Source organism: Maylandia zebra, linkage group LG23 (assembly GCF_041146795.1).
Source record: "Maylandia zebra isolate NMK-2024a linkage group LG23, Mzebra_GT3a, whole genome shotgun sequence".
NCBI classification, from domain to species: Eukaryota; Metazoa; Chordata; class Actinopteri; order Cichliformes; family Cichlidae; genus Maylandia; species Maylandia zebra.
The window spans coordinates 30,813,235-30,832,563 of record NC_135188.1 but is presented as its reverse complement, the minus strand read 5'-3'; the positions used below and the strand labels follow the sequence as shown (position 1 = coordinate 30,832,563).

Here is a 19,329-nt window from a genome sequence, read left to right as displayed (position 1 = left end):
ATCATCAAAAGTTGGTAAGCTAACGGTACAGTTGGGAAACAAAGGGGGATTGCACTTTCCACAACCTAGCAGCAATACTGTGGAATGGTTTACCTCCTCTACGCACCATCGACTCTGTGGCTTCTTTTAAAAAACAGCTGAAAACACATCTATTTAGATAGACATCTTGGTCATGTTCTTGTTTTTGTGTAAAGCACTTTGTAACAGATTCCTGTAAATAAATTTTACTTACTTACTACTAGTCTAAGGAGCTTGGAAAAAGAAAAGCATCTGGACTTCTTTAAATTGCTTGAAGACGTTTCACCTCTCATCCGAGAAGCTTCTTCTGTCACGATCCTGGGTCTTTTGACCCAGCGTTTTGAGTTTTAGTTTATGTTTAAGCCCTTCAGGTTTTCTAAGTTCATTTTTTATCATGCCTAGGTTGTTCTAGTTCTTTGTTATTAGATTCCCCTTGTGTCTTCCGCCCATGTCAAGTCTCCCTTCCCCTTCATGTGTTTAATGTCTGTGTCTTACGTTTTCAAGTTCAGGTTGTCATGTCTGCGTCTTATGTTTCCTGTTTTATTTTGAAGAGGTCTGGTGTTCCTGTGTTCATCGTGTTAAGTTTTTCTCTTCCACTGTGACGTCGTTATGTTCATGTGTCGGCTGTTTCTCCATGTGTTCCCACTTCCCTCATTATCCTCCTGTGTGTATTTAGTCCGTGTGCTTTCAGTCATTCTTTGTCAGGTCGTCTGCTCATCCATGTCACAACTTCAGGTATCTATGTCAGTTCACCATGTTTAAGGTTTTTTCATGTTTAGTTTTAGTTCACCCAGTTTAGGTTATTGTTTAGTTTCATCAATGCCCTTTTGTTTGTACCCTCTTTGCTAGCTTCAATAAACGGCTTGTTTTTTGTTAAATCCACGCCACGTTCAGTTTTTGGTCTGCGTTTGAGTCCTCTTTTGCAAACACATACAGTCTGCCCCAGCCAGACTGTGACATCTTCAGTTATAAGGTAAAATGTTAGAGAGTCCCAGATTTAAGCCCTATGAGAGTATCCCCCCAAGAGGGACGATGGACCCCCTAATGATCCTCTACCTATTTACATAAGCCAATGTGTGAAAATAGGTGTAGGTCACAATCAGCCAAGGTTTCCTAGCTCCACCCTATCATGTGACTTCCTGAGGTGCATTGGTGACCTCAGGAAATCACACGATAGGGTGGGGGCTACGTTTCACAATGAGTTCACCCGAAACCTTGGCTGATGGACCCCCTGTCCATCGTCCCTCTTGGGGGGAACACTCCCATAGGGTTTAAATCTGGGACTCTCCACCATTTGACCTTAAAACTGAAGAACCTTCTTGGATGAGAGGTGAAACGTCTTCTAGCAACTTAAAGAAGTCCAGACACTTTTTTTCCCCAAGCTCCTTAGACTACAATGACCTGGATGACTGAGAACCTTCACAGACATACTTACTACTAGTTGCTGTATTTCTCAGGGAGAGTAACAAATGTTAACGTTTGACACAGACATTTTTTTCAAAGATAAGAATTGCTCAGCGAAGTGAAATTTTTTGAACTGGAAATGCAATCAGATATTGGATCCATACATGATGTGTTGAATTATGTTTTTGTGAAACATCTCACAAAACGAACTGAAGTATAGGAGTTTTGCATTATTCAAGGTTGCATGAAAGTTCTGCACTTTGACAAAAATGTCCAACTTAGTAGACATTTATGGTCCCAATAAATTGAGTCATTGGGTTTTTTTTTATGAAGAATGTTTACATATGGCATGTGGTATTGTAATGTTAGTCAGCTAATAGCCAAGCAGCCAAGGAGCTAATGAGTCATCTCATTTTTACATTTTTTTTCTTGACTTTTGGCCTCCCTGTGAGTCCTGAATCTAACATCTTCCATATGCCAGCATGTGCAGAAAGTATCTTATCATTGATAAGACACTTTTATATTTCTATAAGCATTTTGGATATGATTGATGCCTTGTTCCCGGTCTCAGTGCAGTTATACGAATATCGGCAGGCAGTAGGGATGAAGCAAACAATAAAAAAGAAAATCACTTAACAATAAACATCTTCTCAAATCCCAGCACAAACAACCACATTAATGGCTTATTTACGCTACAACCAAGTCCTCAACTCTTGTTTTCCTCAATCAAGTCAAATAGATTTGCTGGGAATAGCAAGGATAATTTTACTTGTTTCAACAACAAATCAGCGCACTTCAGAACTCATTCAGAATCAAGTGTCCTTTTCTTGAAAATAGTGCAACAATCTGCTTGATTCTGTTTTGTGTCAATACAAAAGGCCACATAGAGAAGAGGCGAAATTATCTCAACCGTCGGGTTTTTCCCCCCCTTTTTTTGCTATAAGGCCCCATAATGAGGCACAATTTCTTTGTTAGGATGATGTCTGCAGAGTGAAAGATGTTAAAAGCATCATGTTCTGACAGCTCTTCGTGTGCAAACATACAAATACAGATTCAAAACGATCCGACTGCCAAACACAGAAAACTGTTAATGGCTGAAACTGGTCTGAACCAGTTCTACAGTTCCTATCCACAGCTGTTTGCCTCAAATGCCCTTCATCATAAAAATATTAAATGAAAAAACTCACATTTGTCAAGCGTGATGCACAAACCACTCTGCAGGGACTGCTATTAATAATGTTTTATTGAAAACATTTCCTCTTTAAATGAGAAGCGTTCTTTACGCTAAAAGACAAAAATCCTAAATTTATTTGACCTTGGATTTTTACTAAGTGAACTTTATTCTTATTCAGTTTGTAAATTCAAATGAACTTCTTTAAGTTTCTCTTAAACTCAGCATGACAAAAAAACTATTAGTATTTTACTCTAACACATGGTAATACCTCTAATTACGCTTAATTATTCTAATTACAGGTATTATAATAATTGTACTTGCAAATGTTGTATTTTGCTACTGCACATTGTCAGCCCTGGCAGGCTCAATCCTAACCATAACCCATGAAAAAGCCATTAATATGTCAGAAAGAGAAGAAAGTGGCATAAATGTACAGTTTGTCACATTGTTAGTTCATGAAAGACCAAAAAAGATGGTTTGCTTTGACGCCTCTTGGCAGACAGTTAATGCAGGAACAAGCCTGCTTATGCAGCTAAACAGTATTTTCATCCTCTCTATAGTAATATTTGACATAAGGCTCTTTTCCCACCCACTGACAGGTATCAGAAGGTAAAATGTGGTACTGACTGTATCTGATAATTATAACCTCTGCATTTGTTGTTTCAGCTGTGCCAATCCACAAAGCAAATGTCAGCACAGATTCTCTCCTGTCATCCCTGATGCCTCTTGTAATGTTCCAGAGTTTAGAGGGTTTAACTGAAAAATCATTTTTGTTATTTTTATGGTGATGTAATTTACTGTCTTTGCTGTCAAGACTTGTTCTTGGCTACATGCATGAAGAAACAGAAATGGTAGATTCAAGTGAACATACATAGGGAATAAACCCCCCAGAAAAGAATGTATTTGTGATGTGTTCAGTGAACGTGTGCAAATTACAGAATGAAAAACCCATTAAAGTGGGTGCTGTGTTTCATAGACTACTGACAATGGGGGGAAAAAAATGCAAACTGTGGCAAACGCTTAAGAGTCTGTCTGCAGATAGATGAAAATCTCTGCTTCTGTGATAAATGTCTACCGGTACAGCTGCTGAGTGTTGCAGGGAAAATGTAGGATCTGCTTACTCTTTTTCTGAAACCTGACATTTACTGTTGATGCTTCAGATAGCTGAAGAATTATCTTCTATCAAACTGTATCGCTGACAACATTTAGCCATGGAAGCTGTCAAAAACGTATACTCTGCTGGTCAAAAACTGTTGCTGTAGCTAACAAAAGTTACTGTGCAGCAATGCTTAGCTAACTGCTAATATTGCTATCCTAATATGATGAGAGCGCCAATCATAACACTGTGTTTGTTAGCACTCTTTTTTCAAAGGGATCTCTTTCATTCTAAGACTCTGTATTTGCATTCAGAGACTTTAAAAACATAGCTTTGCATTGCTGCCATATAAATGGGCTCTTTTAAAGAGTGTCTGAAACAATCCATTTTAGCACGTTTCTTACAGGTCACCTTGCTTACAGCCCATTTTCTTCTTCTTTTCACAGTCTTTGTAGAAGCTTTTGCTTGTTGGCATTTTCATAATTTACATAAAAAAGATAAACTTATAAAAGATAAACGTGCATAAAGATTGCAATCCTTTTTCGTTCCAATCTCGATAAAAGTGACTTATAGCTCATAAAAATCCCAAATCCAGTATCTCAAAGTGTTCCTAAGATCAATCAGGATATATACACTCAACAAAAATATAAACGCAACACCTTTGTTACTGCTCCCATTCCCCATGGGATGGACGTAGAGACCTAAAATTCATTCCAGATACACAATATAACCATCCCTCCCAAACAGTGGTCACAAATCAGTCCAAATGTGTGGTAGTGGGCACATCTGCCATATTGAGATAATCCATCCCACCTCACAGGTGTGCCACATCAGGATGCTGATCTGACATCATGAGTAGTGCACAGGTGTACCTCAGACTGCCCACAACAAAAGGCCACCCTGGAATGTGCAGTTTTGTCTCACAGCAAAATGCCACAGATGCCACAAGCAATGAGGGAGCGTGCAATTGGCATGCTGACAGCAGGAATGTCAACCAGATCTGTCGCCCGTGCATTGAATGTTCATTTCTCAACCATAAGCCGTCTCCACAGGCGTTTCAGAGAATATGGCAGCACATCCAACCGGCCTCACAACCGCAGACCTCGTGTAACCACACCAGCCCAGGACCTCCACATCCAGCAGGTTCACCTCCAAGATCGTCTGAGACCAGCCACCCAGACAGCTGCTGGAACAATTGGTTTGCACAACCAAACTGTCAGAAACCGTCTCAGGGACGCTCAACTGCATGCCCGTCGTCCTCATCGGGATCTTGACCTGACTCCAGCTCGTCGCCGTAACAGACTTGTGTGGGCAAATGCTCACATTCGATGGCGTCTGGCACGTTGGAGAGGTGTGCGCTTCACGGATGAATCATGGTTCACATTGTTCAGGGCAGATGGCAGCTGAGAATGTCCCAGTTCTTGCATGGCCAGCATACTCACCGGACATGTCACCCATTGAGCATGTTCGGGATGTGCTTGACCGGCGTATACGACAGCGTGTACCAGTTCCCACGAATATCCAACAACCTCGCACAGCCATTGAAGTGGAGTGGACCAACATTCCACAGGCCACAATTGACAATCTGATAGACTCCATGCGACGATGTGTTGCACTGCATGAGGCAAATGGTGGTCACACCAGATACTGACCGGTTCTGGGTCCCCAGACCCCCAATAGCGCAAAAAACTGCACATTCCAGGGTGGCCTTTTGTTGTGGGCAGTCTGAGGTACACCTGTGCACTACTCATGATGTCAGATCAGCATCCTGATGTGGCACACCTGTGAGGTGGGATGGATTATCTCAATATGGCAGATGTGCCCACTACCACACATTTGGACTGATTTGTGACCACTGTTTGGGAGGGATGGTTATATTGTGTATCTGGAATGAATTTTAGGTCTCTACGTCCATCCCATGGGGAATGGGAGCAGTAACAAAGGTGTTGCGTTTATATTTTTGTTGAGTGTATATATATATATATTCTATACAATATAAAAAGAAGCCTGTCGCACTTCTGAGGTGTTATTGAAGCCTGGGTTGTGGTGTTCAGGTCAGGCGAGGTGGCTGGCCAATCAAGCAAAGTAATAGTATGGTCAGCAGATAATTTGGTAGTAGTTTCGGCACTGTGCCAGGTGATAAGAAATTGGCATCTCCACAAAGCTCGCATGCTCTAAAATCACTTGGTAGACAGCAGTGTTGACTTTGGACCTGATAAAACACAGCAGTCCATCTGCCAGCACCTGCACCAGCAGATCACATGTCACTCTAACTCAGGCGTGTCAAACTCAAATACACAGTGGGCCAAAATTCAAAACTGGAACAAGGTCGCGGGCTAACATTAATATTTATTGGGAAAAAAAATCTTCCTCCAGATTTAAGAATGAATCTCTTCTAATGGACTCAAACAAGTTTTGCTGAAAAACAGAATATGGAACAAGGAAAGCTTAATACTAAACAATATATATATTAGTTGTATAATACCAGTAGGCCAGCTCTAATAATAATTTGGTATGGCTCGCGGTATGGCCAAATTTGGCCCGCGGGCCAGAGTTTGACACCTATGCTTTAACTCATCACTGACTTCATTGTAGACTTCAAACACCTTGGATTCTGCTCTTTGCTCTTCCTCCAGACTTTAAGAACTTGATTTCCTAAAATACTGAACTTACTTTCATCTGAAAATAAGAATGTGTCACAGAACCTTTGGTTTAGGAGTGTCTTGATATAAGGGGTGAAACAGTTGTTTGTTGGCTCTGACAACATGCACATGTTAGTAGGTGTACAACAATCACCATCACACAAACGTTCATGCTATTAGCAACAACATTTGCTAAAAGCCATTAAAGAAAAAAAAAAAAGCAGATCTGAAAGGAACAAAATTAGTTTTGCAGGTTTGATGGATTTACATTTTGACATAATGGTGGTAGATAATTAGTAAAGAGGAAACTCTCACCAGATCCCAACTCACGGTTGGTTTTTTGTTTTTTTTCTTTGGGGGGGAGGGGGGGGGGTTGGGCTTAATCAGGTCAGTTAGTTATAACCTTTAAAAAGAAGCACCCTTTACCTCTAAATTTGGTTGAAATGTGTGATGGAAAATTTTTGTTTCACCTCATCTAACCTCTGCGTACTATTGATATGCAATTGTAAATTTCTTGTATAACGAAAGAGTGTATGAAGACGGGAAAACAAATGACTTTAAGATTTGCTCAAGGCCATGATACACTTCATTATCAAGCTGGTGCCTAGATGATGGCGAGGATTTCACTCCCAACCACTGAATAGACAAAGATTGTATCCGCACAACGGCTTTAAAGGAGCTGTTATTATTTTACCTGTTGGTCAACGCTGGTACAAACCCCGTTTGCATTGTATTGATCCCTTTGCAAGGGTTTAACTTTCTTTCAATAAATCTCAGAAAATCTGTTTGGTTTCAATGCTTAAATTATTTTTCCGCAACAAAAGAGAAGAAGTGATTCATGATTTTTTTTCTCAAAAAAGAGCTTGGCATTTTTACTAAATTAAATAAATAAAATCTTATCCATACATCCATCCATTCGCTTCCGCTTATCCTTTTCAGGGTCGTGGGGGGCAGTGGAGCTTATCCCAGCTGTCTTAGGGCGAGAGGCAGGGTACACCCTGGACAGGTCGCCAGTCTATCGCAGGGCTAACACACAGACACATTCACACCTCTTTTCAATTTAGAGTTTCAAATTAACCTGTCCCCACTAAATAAAATCTTATTTGGTTGTGAAATGTTAGAATGTGGACATATAATGTCGACCAGCCCTGAAAGTCATTTTTTAAACAATAACAAATTTAGTTTTATAAATCTCATGTCATTATGTGCTTCTGTCACTGGAAACAACATTAGCAGGGCAGCGGGCCTGATGGCAAGAATGGCCTAAGCTCTAATCTCCTGTTTGTTTGATATTTATATTTTATTCCTACATAGCTGCCGTAGAGCACCCACAATTTGGTTTTAAATGTACAATGAAAATAAAAGACTATTCTCTTCTCTTCTATTGTTGGCATAGTTGAACTGTTGATAAAATACACCGTTTTACTCTTTAATAGAATTTAAGATATGTTTTCTAGACTATTTTTGAACGAAACTGATGAAGACAGCATTCAGGTTTTACTTTTTTTTTTACCAAATCTCAGTGTTGTTTAGAATTCTCCAAAGTGATCTGTAATATCTTCTCAACAATATTTGCTGGGTAGGAAAGTTAGTGGACCAACAAAGTCATAAAAGTCATTAAAGTAAATGGAAATCCACAGAGAAATTGTTGAGATATTTCAGTCCAGACTAAAGTAATAGAGTGACCAACCAAGCATCCCTTGAGCCACTCTTCTAGCATGTCTAACAAGTACATGCAGCTATTCCTTAATAGTATGGATTTTCTTCTACAGCAACAAATGACTCATTGCCTGAAAAGCAGGACAAGTTGACATAATCCCCGAAGACTGCAGGCTTCAGCCTTTTACAGCTCATGGACTGCTCTTGCAACTTTACAGAGCAGCCAAAAGACACACTATGTTTCCTGGAGGCCCCCAGATGTGAACATCTTAGAGTGTATAAAAGCAAACACCTAACAACAAACATGTGCAAACAGATCTGTGAAAGTGCCACAGAAAAAGATGAGGCTCACAATGGGTTACAGCGCCTAAACACGAGTGAAGCGCACATACACACCTGCACACACCTTGTCTAACTTAAAATTCCTGTTTTCCTCCTGCCTGTGCTGTCAAGGGTAATAAAACTAACTTACAACTGCGTTCTCCCACCACACGGCCTGGAAGCAGAACTCCTCCCACCCCCTTAACTTCTTCATTTAAATGTGCATTTTGAAGAACAAGCGCTTTTCACATCTCCAAAGGATGTTGATGACTTGAGCACAAATCTCCATACATTTTCATGAGCTAGAAGCAGCGCTATCACGTCGATCTGTGAGGAAATAGCTGGCAGGTTTATGAAAATATAAATTGAAATTTTTTATGAGGAGCGCAGTAATTGAAATATGAAGCAATAAATGAAATATTTATTTTTTAACAGAAATATATCACTTTGATAAAGCTGTTATTGGTGTGGGCCGACTGTCATATTTGGACATTTTTTTCTGCATTTCTTTATAAAATGGAATTTGTGGATGTCCTTACAATAAAGCTTTATGGATCAACATAAAACACTGTTTACTGTCATGGGTAATGCTATTACATTTAAAATCTTTGGTGGGGCACCAAATAACAGATAATGGAAAAAGAAAACAAACCCTTTAAAGTGATAGGAAGGGATTTTTTTTATGTTAGTCCTGGTTTGGGGAGATAGAAGGAACAACGTGGTTTTTCTTACACTTATCAGTTGGTGCTCAAATAACAATAAAATGTTCCAAGAAAAAGTCCCCCAAACCATTACACACCAACAGACTGAACTATTGATATGAGGCAGGACAGAACCACACTTTCATGTGAGTCGACCAAAGACTGACTCTACCAGGAGAAGAAATTAAGACAATTTTTATAGTCTTCTGTTGTCCAGTTTTGGTGAGGTGTCTGTAGTTTCCGTTTTTTAACTGACAGGAGTGGTACCCGTAATTATGAGCACTGTTGAAGAGATGTATATAATAAAGTGGCCAGTGTCTGTAGAAAATTAGAAAATTAAATTTAATTAAACCTTATTAATATTTTATATATTGTTCTAAAACCTTCATATTTCTTGAACATGTCTTATTATATTTTGATTTTGATCCACAGTGCCTCTTACCTTATGGATCTATTTTATCTTGTTATATTATTGTATATTTTCTTTTACTAATCTTTTTGACATTATTTGCACTATTTTTAATAGTTGTGATTAATATCTGAAAATTTAGGATAAATAAACTGTATCTTATACAACTATAGTATTTTACTCAGATTGCATGCTTACCAAACACTTTGAGGAAGAGCTCTCTTTCCTGGGATCCTGCCTTATTGGTGGCTCTGCAGGAGTAGGTGCCTCCATCACCCTGCCGGATGTTGCGGATGGTTAACATGCTCCGCCCGCCATCAAGCCTGTTCAAAATGTACTGGTCCGATGGCTCCAGCTGCTGCCCTTTCCTGCACGAGTGAAAAGCAGAGGCACATAAGTAAGGAGTGGAAATATTTGGCAACTACCTCAAAACTGACACTGAACTCCTAAAATATGAATGCGTCAGTACACGTTTGATGTTACAGATGTATAATCTCTGTATTTTGGGTGTCAACCGATCCCATAAAAATCAGGCAAAGTGCAGACACCTCGGCTTTGAAACTATTTCTATCTATAGCAGGTAAACAGGTGAAAACATGACGGCACTTTTTATAGACACTATTTGAAGTGTGATGAAAGGATTGTTTTGGATAAACAGATCAGGCAATAATTGAAATAACAATTGCTCGATGAATAGTTTGTTGTATGTCATCAGAGTTGTGAAACTCTGCCATGCAGAAAAGTAACATCTTTATCGTGTCAGTTACAGGCCTGCCAGCACTCACTAGTGTTGCTGTGAATGTTTTCTTATGGACTGCAATGCTCACTAAATGACTCCGGTGTGGTGCGGAGATGCATTGCTGACTTAATGTCTTTTCTTACTGGGCTCTGTGGGGAAATTATCCAGAAAAATCAAACTGATAAATTGACGCATGTCTATATTTAAGCTTCATAACAAAATCATAATAGTCTGACGCATGTTAGCTGCCTCCTCCGCTTGTTTATTTGCAGCTAGTTAACCAGGCGTGTAGTCTAAAAGGTTCAAGGGATAGCTTTGTTTTTTTTGATTTAGACAACAGGTCCTTTTACAGCATTTGTAAGTCGCTAAAAATAAGATTAGCTTAGTTACTGAATTCATGTAGGATCAAGCAGCAATGGCACCCAAAACACGGGAAATACCTGTTTACATACATTTAATTTTGTAGCACACAAATTTAATTCTCTGATATGTAACCAGAATTTTCTTTTAAGATCTACTTTCCTATACTGCATATCAGCAAACTACAGACAGCTGAAGTTTGTGTTTAGTATGTGAATACCCAATACAGCCCAATACTTTACTTGTGAGCTTATGGATATTACAACAAAACAAACTTAGTATTGACCTGGGGGACACAACATGGGAAGATCGCTGATGTTGCTCTCCATGTCCTGGATTTGTAAATACGTACCTTTGGTAACATGGTAGCATTCTTACTATGAAAACTGATAATACTGTTGTGCTATTTATGAATATTAATAAAGAAAAATGCCAAAAAAGGACAAATTTGGAAGGGACTCTTTAAAACTAACATATACAAACCAGTGTGTACAGTGCAGATTTAACTAGACTTTGTTTTGCATATTGCATTTCCTCAAATAAAATAACTGCAGCCAGTTAAAAGCTGTGTCTCTAATAATAATAAACACTTGGGAAGTGGTTGATGCAAACAAATTAAAGCCAGACAAAATGAATGTTTGTTCATGTCTGTGTCAGTTTAAGTAAACTGTGAGAACATGGGTGCAGCAGTTTCTGGGTTGCTCTCTGGCAAAAGTAAGATCTCTACAGAGATCCAAACTGATCTTTATTATGTGTGACTTACTGCGCTCTGCAGTTTTATCAGTACATGCATTAACTTTACCAAAGCAAATGGAAAGTTTTTTAGTGAAATATACTACTTATTAAAAAAAAACCTTAAAAAAAAAAATACAGGCCTGCCTTTGATCCAAGCCCTGGTTACTACTTCCTTCTGATAACTTGTGAAGACCCTTCTTCTGTCATAAAACAAAAAGTTATTGCTTCAACACAGCTTTTCTCTACTTTGTTGTTATAACTAAGCTTTATTGGAGCTTTTCTAGTACTTATATTTAATTTAAGCTCTATGAACGAACCCTAACAAGTAAGACGTTTATGTTCTGGGAGTTTTCATGTAGGATAGCATGTTTAAACTTGAACAAGAGTGCCACAGTCACCATTTTTTGCCCAATTTATGTATTAATTAAGTAAAAATTGGATTTCAGACAGTTCATTATCAATTGAAAAATGGCTCATTTACTGCAGGGTTTGCACTTAGTTTTTCTCCCCAATTCTCACTCAGTGAAATATTTAATCTGCCCAGGGGATCTGAAAGGCTTACATATAGTTTTATGTATCAGTGTGAATGTGAAGCAGAGCATAAACGGATGAGATTCTCGAAATTAAAATCATTAAGGGTTTACATAAACGAACACAAAACAGATAAAGCTGATCTGATGTTTGCAAATGTGCTTCAGCATATTCAGTTGTGATTCATTATTAATCTGCCCCACTCGCAAATATAAAGAAAAGGTATGAAAAGAGATAAAAAAAAAAAAAAACATTTCGTTAAATATGGACAATAGCATCTTGTTTTTTTATTTTATTTTACAAGTTATTTTATGTAATAAATTCAGAACAGATATATCTCAAGTCTTCAGTTCAGGCTGTTGTATTATTCACAGTGTATATTTTACTGTTCCACTAAAAAACTCTTATTTTTTTAGAGATTTCACATGAGGGGATTTGAAGACTCAGACACAAATAGACACGAGTGCAGTTATACTGCGTGGTGAGCTCGGCCTCATTGTACTGTAGGAAAAGCGAGAGGGAGGATAATTGAAAGTCGTCAGAGGAAACACCAAAGCCAAGTAATAATAACTCTGGTGAGCCAAAGAGGAAATGAAGAGAGGCCTCATCTTTGGAATGGACAGTGGAGGGCGTGCTGCAGTGCTGAATGTCATTATACTGACTGACTGCTGACAGGTAGTCCATTACCCAAGATGCACAGAGGATGAGGTGAAACCTCGCTCTGACAGGAAATGCAACGGGAGAGCCTGGAATTAGTTAGGAGGGGTGGCATCAAAAGAAAAACTAAATTGGAATGTGATGCGTTGTTTATACCGAAGCCTTTGTTGTGATTTACGCATTTTAATTCTGTAGTCTGGGACTGACACACAGGACTTATTGACCTGGGAAATGAAACAGACTACACAGAAATGTTTGGCAGTCCATGGTCACTAAAAAAGTTCAAAATCTGCAGTCAGCTGAAATGAGACCTTGACAGGTGATTTATATTTTATTCAGTCAGCATTAAAAAAAATAGTACGTGAGCATTAGAGTGAAGTGGGAGCATGCAAGAGTACCCTTTCAAGTAAACCTCGCAGGATGGTATGCTGAAATAAAACATGCAGCACATTATGTACATTATGCAACTGACATCCACTGGGGTTTGGGTGTATTTTAGCTCCATGCTAAAGCACGTATGATATGTGTTATGATTTTATGGTTTTTCTGTTATGCACTTTTTTCATTTCATGGTGCTAAAAGTGGCAAAACAATTCATAGAAAGAGGTGAATGTTGCTCCAATGTCACCATAAGCCTGTATCTAACCCCAAATGTTACGGAATCAGTCTATAACTGACTGTGCCTGGTCACTGATGACCTTGTACTGTGACACATCTCTTTGCAGTATGGAACTTGACCTTGAACCTTTCTATCTATTCTATTTCTATATAAAACAAGGTTGTCAGGACAAAATGTTGTCCTGCAGCAACTATGTTAATATTTGTTTACTCATTTTTTAGTTTTGATTTTTGCCAGTTTATCTCAAATAATTGCCATTTTTCATATTGCCGATTGCAAGTAATTGCCAACTGGACTCCGTTTAGCTGCAGACTGATTCCTACTGATTCTTAGTGCTCTCTTGATGTACCAAAGTTGCTTTAAAGACAGCAACTGACTGCGAGTGGTCTTCAAAGGCAATGAGATCACAAGTTCGTTTCACAATGTCTTGTTAATATTTTTTCCAAGTATGACTGTGTCATAATAGGTTAAAAAGCACTCGCACAAAGTTAACATGCTAATTCAAATGGTGATGTTGAACTTGCAATTTTCATGCCTCTGATAAAGACTAAGGTGTCTAGGTCTGGCACAAGGTTGTGCCATTATCTACTTGTAGCAGGGTAGTGGCCAAGCCACATTACTACAGCTACACTCCATGAGACTAAAAGTGTCACAAAACCCCAAAATATGTCAAAATAGAATCTCAGTATGACCCACACTTTGAGAGCGAATGACATACTGCCAATGTGCAAGCCTAAGAACCACAGAGCAATGAAAATACATGTGCACAGCAGGTTTTAGTGCCTCAACCTGCTATGTTAGGACACAAAGTTACTCCAATCACATTACAGTAATCCAAAGCATTACTGTAAAAACAAATCAAGTAATCATATTAGCCAGTAATCCCTCACTTATCCCTTTCCGACACACTCACCCATTCAAACCTTCAACTGGTACCGCAAGTTCTTCAATTATCTGCACGATGAGTACTCAGATAAAACAAAATCAAGGGTAATGTTTTTTCTGTGCACTTGGGCTACAATCAGCTGACTTCAGCTGATGTAGTAGGGGAAGAAAAATAGCAGAGCGGTGTCCAGCTTTCATTTTTCGCACAGTACTTTCGACAGCATGCTGTCAAAGTGAGCAGTGAAGAACTCAGACTGATGTCAGAGTATATGCTGACCCCAGCCAAGCATCTAAAGCTTCATTTTCAACAGGCAACAAAAGCAGTTACGGCACCTGTTCCTATCACAGAATCACTGTGGCCGTAACATTTTTCTTTGAAGTGCTGCATTTTAACTTTGCCCTCGGCTTTGTGTGAATTCTTAAACACTTACAAAAAGACCTTGTGTGTGTGTGTGTCCTCATTAGGATAGGCCAGGATGCCAGTGTGTGGAACAAGGCTCATATTGTTAAACGGCAATTGTGTGCCAATGCATCTCAGGTGGTTATGCGAAATAACACAAAATTAATGTGATGAGTGGTGTTTCTAATTAATTTCTACAGGTATAATTAAGTAACATAGCATTTTAACCTTTAAAAAGTAACGAGTTATGTGTAATGCATTACTTTTTGGTGTAATAACCCCGATCTGTTAATGCTCCTAACAAGAATCACTTTGCAAGATGAAAGAATTAGGCTCAAGGATACCCAAGGTAGCGTAAGTGTAATGTCAAGGGGTTCTGAACAAGCATCCAAGTGTGACGAGCTGGGTGTCACCATTATGGTGACCCCTGGTATTCCAGCAGAAGCCAAAATACACCTTGGGCATATCTCTGAGAGACCAGCAGCTTTAAAAAACAAAAAAAACCAAAAACAAAACCTGAAGAATCTGAGCACTGGGAATGAAAACAGGCTGCCTTCTGACCTGAAACCGCAACACTTCAGAACGGGGGTATCAAATATAAGGCCCAGGGGCCAGAATCGGCCTAGCAAAGCCTCCAATCTGACCCACTGGAAGGGTTTGGAAAATGTTATGGAGGGCATACATTTTAGACTTTTAGATGTGTTTTCATAAGTTTTACAGCTTCCTCCAGTCATACTGCACCAACGTAAATAATTAGATAAACCATTATGAATTTATTTGGAATTAACAGTCGCAATGAGCTAACAGAACTTTTTCTGTAATTTTACATGTGTATTTCTTACAATTTAAGCCCAAAGCAGCGTTTCATTATCATGTAGAAAAACTGAGATATATTGTTGAAATTACACTTCTTTTTTAAAATTAAAATATCTCAGGGATTAAATGTGTGATTAAACTTCTTTACGCTGACAGAAATAGGAGTTTCACTGGTCCGTCCCACTTAAGATCAAAGTGGGCTGTGCATGGCCCACAGTGTGAAACGAGTTTGACTTCTCTGCTGTAGAAGAACAAAGAATAAAGTCTCATTAGCTCTCGGTACTACGCTGAGTTTCTCTGAGACTTGGTTTAAACCTTTCTTGATCTTGCGAACATCAAATTTTGTGAATGGCACATCTGACCATGCAAGAGAATTTTATTAAGAAAAAGGTTTAGTCGCTTACTTCTGTGGTTATTTTTAATTGCCTCAGCACATCAGTGAGCACCATGTAAGAGTGAATGCTTCTGTATCTAAGCCTCTTTCATTCTGTGATACTATGAGAAACCTATCAAGATATCTTATTTCCAAGGCTCCTCATTTTAACGGGCTTATTGTGAAACAAAACTCACAACGTCAAACAAAACTCACTTTTACACTTAAAGCAAAACTGAGACTGAGGTCGTTAAGCTGTCACAGGGATTGTCTCAATATAAAAGTAAGGATGGAGATGTGCACTTTGCCATCTTCACACTGAAATATTCTGCAAAATATAACGCCAGCTGTTAAATCATTAAAATTACATTTCACTGTTGTGCTCCAGAGCTGAAAAGCCAAGGTAAGACACCCCGGAGTAAAAGTAATTCCTACTTTTTTGGAGCCCCAAAACAAGGGAGCAAGATGAATGAGGTTTACAAAGTTGAGGCTGCTTCCAGCTGTGCGTCACCTTTCAAATTTTGTTTGTACTTCACAAAGTGATGCATGTGCCTCATTTTTTTCTGCTGTATTCAACCTCTCTTTCAAACAGGCAGTTCAGTTCTCATTACATCTGTATTACTCACAGAGATGATGTCACATGAAATGCAGGAGTGAAGAATTCACCTCGCTGTGCTTCATCTTCTGCAGAATTGTGCAGCGCTCCTGTGATGAAGGTAAGCGCTCTGAGAGGTATGTGACCTCTTTGTTAGGGTGATGAATAAAGGCATCTGTGTTTACCATTGATGCACATGCTCAGCATCGGTTTATGTGCTTTTATCTGCTGCGCAGCACTGACCAAGTTACTTAAAAGTACAATAATAATAATAACAGATCATAGGCCCACATCATAATTATGGACTATGAAAGCATTAATTAATGCCCTTTGCTACAGTTCAAATAATGCTCAGCTGATATATTAACAGAGAGCTAATATCTGCTGATATTGGCATATATTCTTTGAATGCCACAAACACAGCTGTAAATGAGTAATCCATGACTGGTTGCCCCTTCCTGAGTCTGGTTCTGCTGGACGTTACTACCTTCAAAAAGGCTAAAAAAAAAACTACATACAGCAGATGAACAGTTTCCTTAAGAAACAGAAAAAATTCCAGCAAACACCTGACGCAGGATCTGAGAGATGTATCTGGCCCTTCAGTTGATCCATCTACTGTTCACTGAGGGCACATCAGAAATCATCTCAGTGGAAGGGCGGCTGTCAAGTCATTCTTAAGGAGAGAAAACAAGGATAAAAGGCTGAGATATGTACACAAGAACTGGACTGAAAATGTGGAGCGATGAATCCAAATTTTTTGAAACTTTTGGTTCAAATCATCATCAATGTGTATGTAGAAGGTCAGGAGAGAGGTACAACAGTGAGTGTCTATGACCATCTGTAATACACAGTGGAGGCTCTGTCTTGGTTTTAGTTGCATTTCAGTTATTTGTGTTGGAGATCTTGTCAAAATCCATAAAATTATGAACACAGAAAAGGACCATTGATTGATTCACCATGCAATACCATCTAGAAAACATCTGATTGCCATTAGCTTCCTTTTTCAGCATGACAATGATCCCAAACACACTGCCAATGCAGTAAAGCATACCTGGATAGAAAAACACACAATGAAGCACTATCAGTCATGGATTGGCCTCCCTAGAGCCAGAAACATCCAAAGGAGAGCTTTGAATGTCATTCAAGAAACCGGTAGAATTATTCCTGAAGACTACTTAAGGAAATGACAAGAAACCTGCCTAAAAGAGTTCAGACTGTGCTGAAGAACAGAGGTGGTCACACCAAAAGTGGAGCTTCAAGGATGTTAGAATTGCACAAACTCTGTTTTATACTTTATTTCCATGTATGTTTGCACAAATTTCAATAAATTGTTGCAGCTATTTCATTTTCCATTTGTACGTGGTAAATGGTGGAGCTCAAACTCTAGTGGGGAACCAAAATATCTTAATTTAAGACTAAACTAATATGTTGTTGAATTGTTGCCCTCTTTTTGCCCTTTAGAAACGTTGCCAAGCCCACAGTATTTATTTTACCAAATTAACTACAAAATATAGCAATTATGAGGAGCCATGAGGTCACTTGTAAGTCATGTTTGTTTGGATTGTTTATAACATTTATAAAGACATCATGTCTCAAGAGAAGATACTACAGGCTTATTTTCAGTTTATTATGTTTATTCTAGGATTCTATTAAAGTAGCTTTGCGTGATTTCAGAGTTCAAAATAACCCTCATTTATCTCAAACTGGGCCTTTAAGCCCCCTTAAATATAGAGATGGTTTAAACAGCAGGTGGGTAGGGTCAGATCTATAAGCCTGAGCTGACCACAGACCAGGCAGGGATATTCATTCTCAGTGACATCACACAGAGACAAAAACAGGCAAAAAAGAGCTTTGGTGATTACTTTTACATGCACGGACCTCATTACTTGAAACGTGTTTAATATGAGCATCCACAAATGAAAAACATAACAGGGCCCCCTTTTGAAAGCTGGACACAGTTCATTAAACTAAATTGTGTCAAATATGTTCAAACTACTCTTTCCAGTAAGTTCCAATAAGGAAAACTGGGGGGGGGGGGGGGGGGGGGGGGGGACGACACCATTTTAAGCAAACACTAAAAACTTCAATGGAACAACAATAAAGTGTTATCAATAGATGCTCAGGTGCAAAGAGCTTGTTATGATTGCCTGCCGAGTGGGTGCAAGCTAATTGCTCGATGTCAAGCTGTAGAGAGGATAGTGGAGTGTCAAATGCTCTTCAGGTGCAAATTTTCGCTCTGTTGCTATGTGCCATGGATATTACTGTGTGGCTGCTGAGGGCAATGTGCGAGGGTGGACTATAAATTCCTCAGAACTATGAAAGAAAGTTGCTCTGAAAACAATATATACACATTTGTACATAGGCACGAATGGGTAGTAGGGAACATAATAGCCTGTATTATTTGAAAATTAAGGTTAAATTTGACTTAATTAAGTGACTTCAATCCAGTAATCAATCAAGCAGTGCTGTTTTTGTCCCTTATGTTTTCTAACTGAATATATGGCTATTTAAGGAGTTGAACCTTTTGTGTATGATGGCCTTAATCATTTGGTTCAACATCATTTCCTCTCTTAGATGGATACAGCCATTTTTTCCCAGTCTGGAGTGGAAGAGTGGGCTCGTGTAGAGCTCAGCTCATACTTTATGGGATAAATTGGGGCGCCAATGCAAGCCAGGTTTTATCGCCCAAAATCAACACTGAGCCTCACAAATGCTGTTGGAGCTGAATGGGAGCAAATCCTCGAAAGCAGGCTCCAAGAATCTTGTGGGAAGCATTCCCATAAGTGTAGGCGCTGCTATATCAGCAGATTAATTCTCATGGTTTTGGAATGAAATCATATTAGGGTAGCACTTTCGGGTGTCTACTTGGGGATAAACCTATCCTACATCCTTGAGGGAGCACTAATATTCTTTGGATGTCTCCCAATCCCAATATCTCTTTGAACTTTACCTGTGCCACGTGACTATGGGGTCCGGAGATCCAGAAGTGATGCAAGTAAAGGTGACAGATTCCTGGTAGTCAGCTGTGGCATTGAAGGACTGCTGGAACACTGACAACACTGGAGGGACTGCAGACACACACAAAAAAAAGAAAAAAAGGAAATAACACATGGCGCTATTAGATCCTGAGAGTTAATCAAATCAATCCGGACTGAAAGCTAAAATTGGACTATAATCTAGCAAAACGTTCAGTAT

The 19,329-nt window shown here is 39.1% G+C and overlaps 1 protein-coding gene across 4 annotated transcripts in view; it reads right to left on the bottom strand.

Annotated features, from left to right (window-relative positions):
• The window catches only part of ncam2a (neural cell adhesion molecule 2a), a 457,910-nt gene that overhangs the window by 88,631 nt on the left and 349,950 nt on the right, over positions 1-19,329 (bottom strand). For all 4 annotated transcript variants that reach the window (XM_004570150.3, XM_023154077.3, XM_014411200.3 and 1 more), the window contains 2 exons: positions 19,085-19,202; positions 9,623-9,792 (listed from right to left, as the gene is read on the bottom strand). In XM_004570150.3, coding sequence (XP_004570207.2) covers positions 9,623-9,792; positions 19,085-19,202 — 288 coding nt within the window. The remainder of the gene's footprint in view (positions 1-9,622; positions 9,793-19,084; positions 19,203-19,329) is intronic.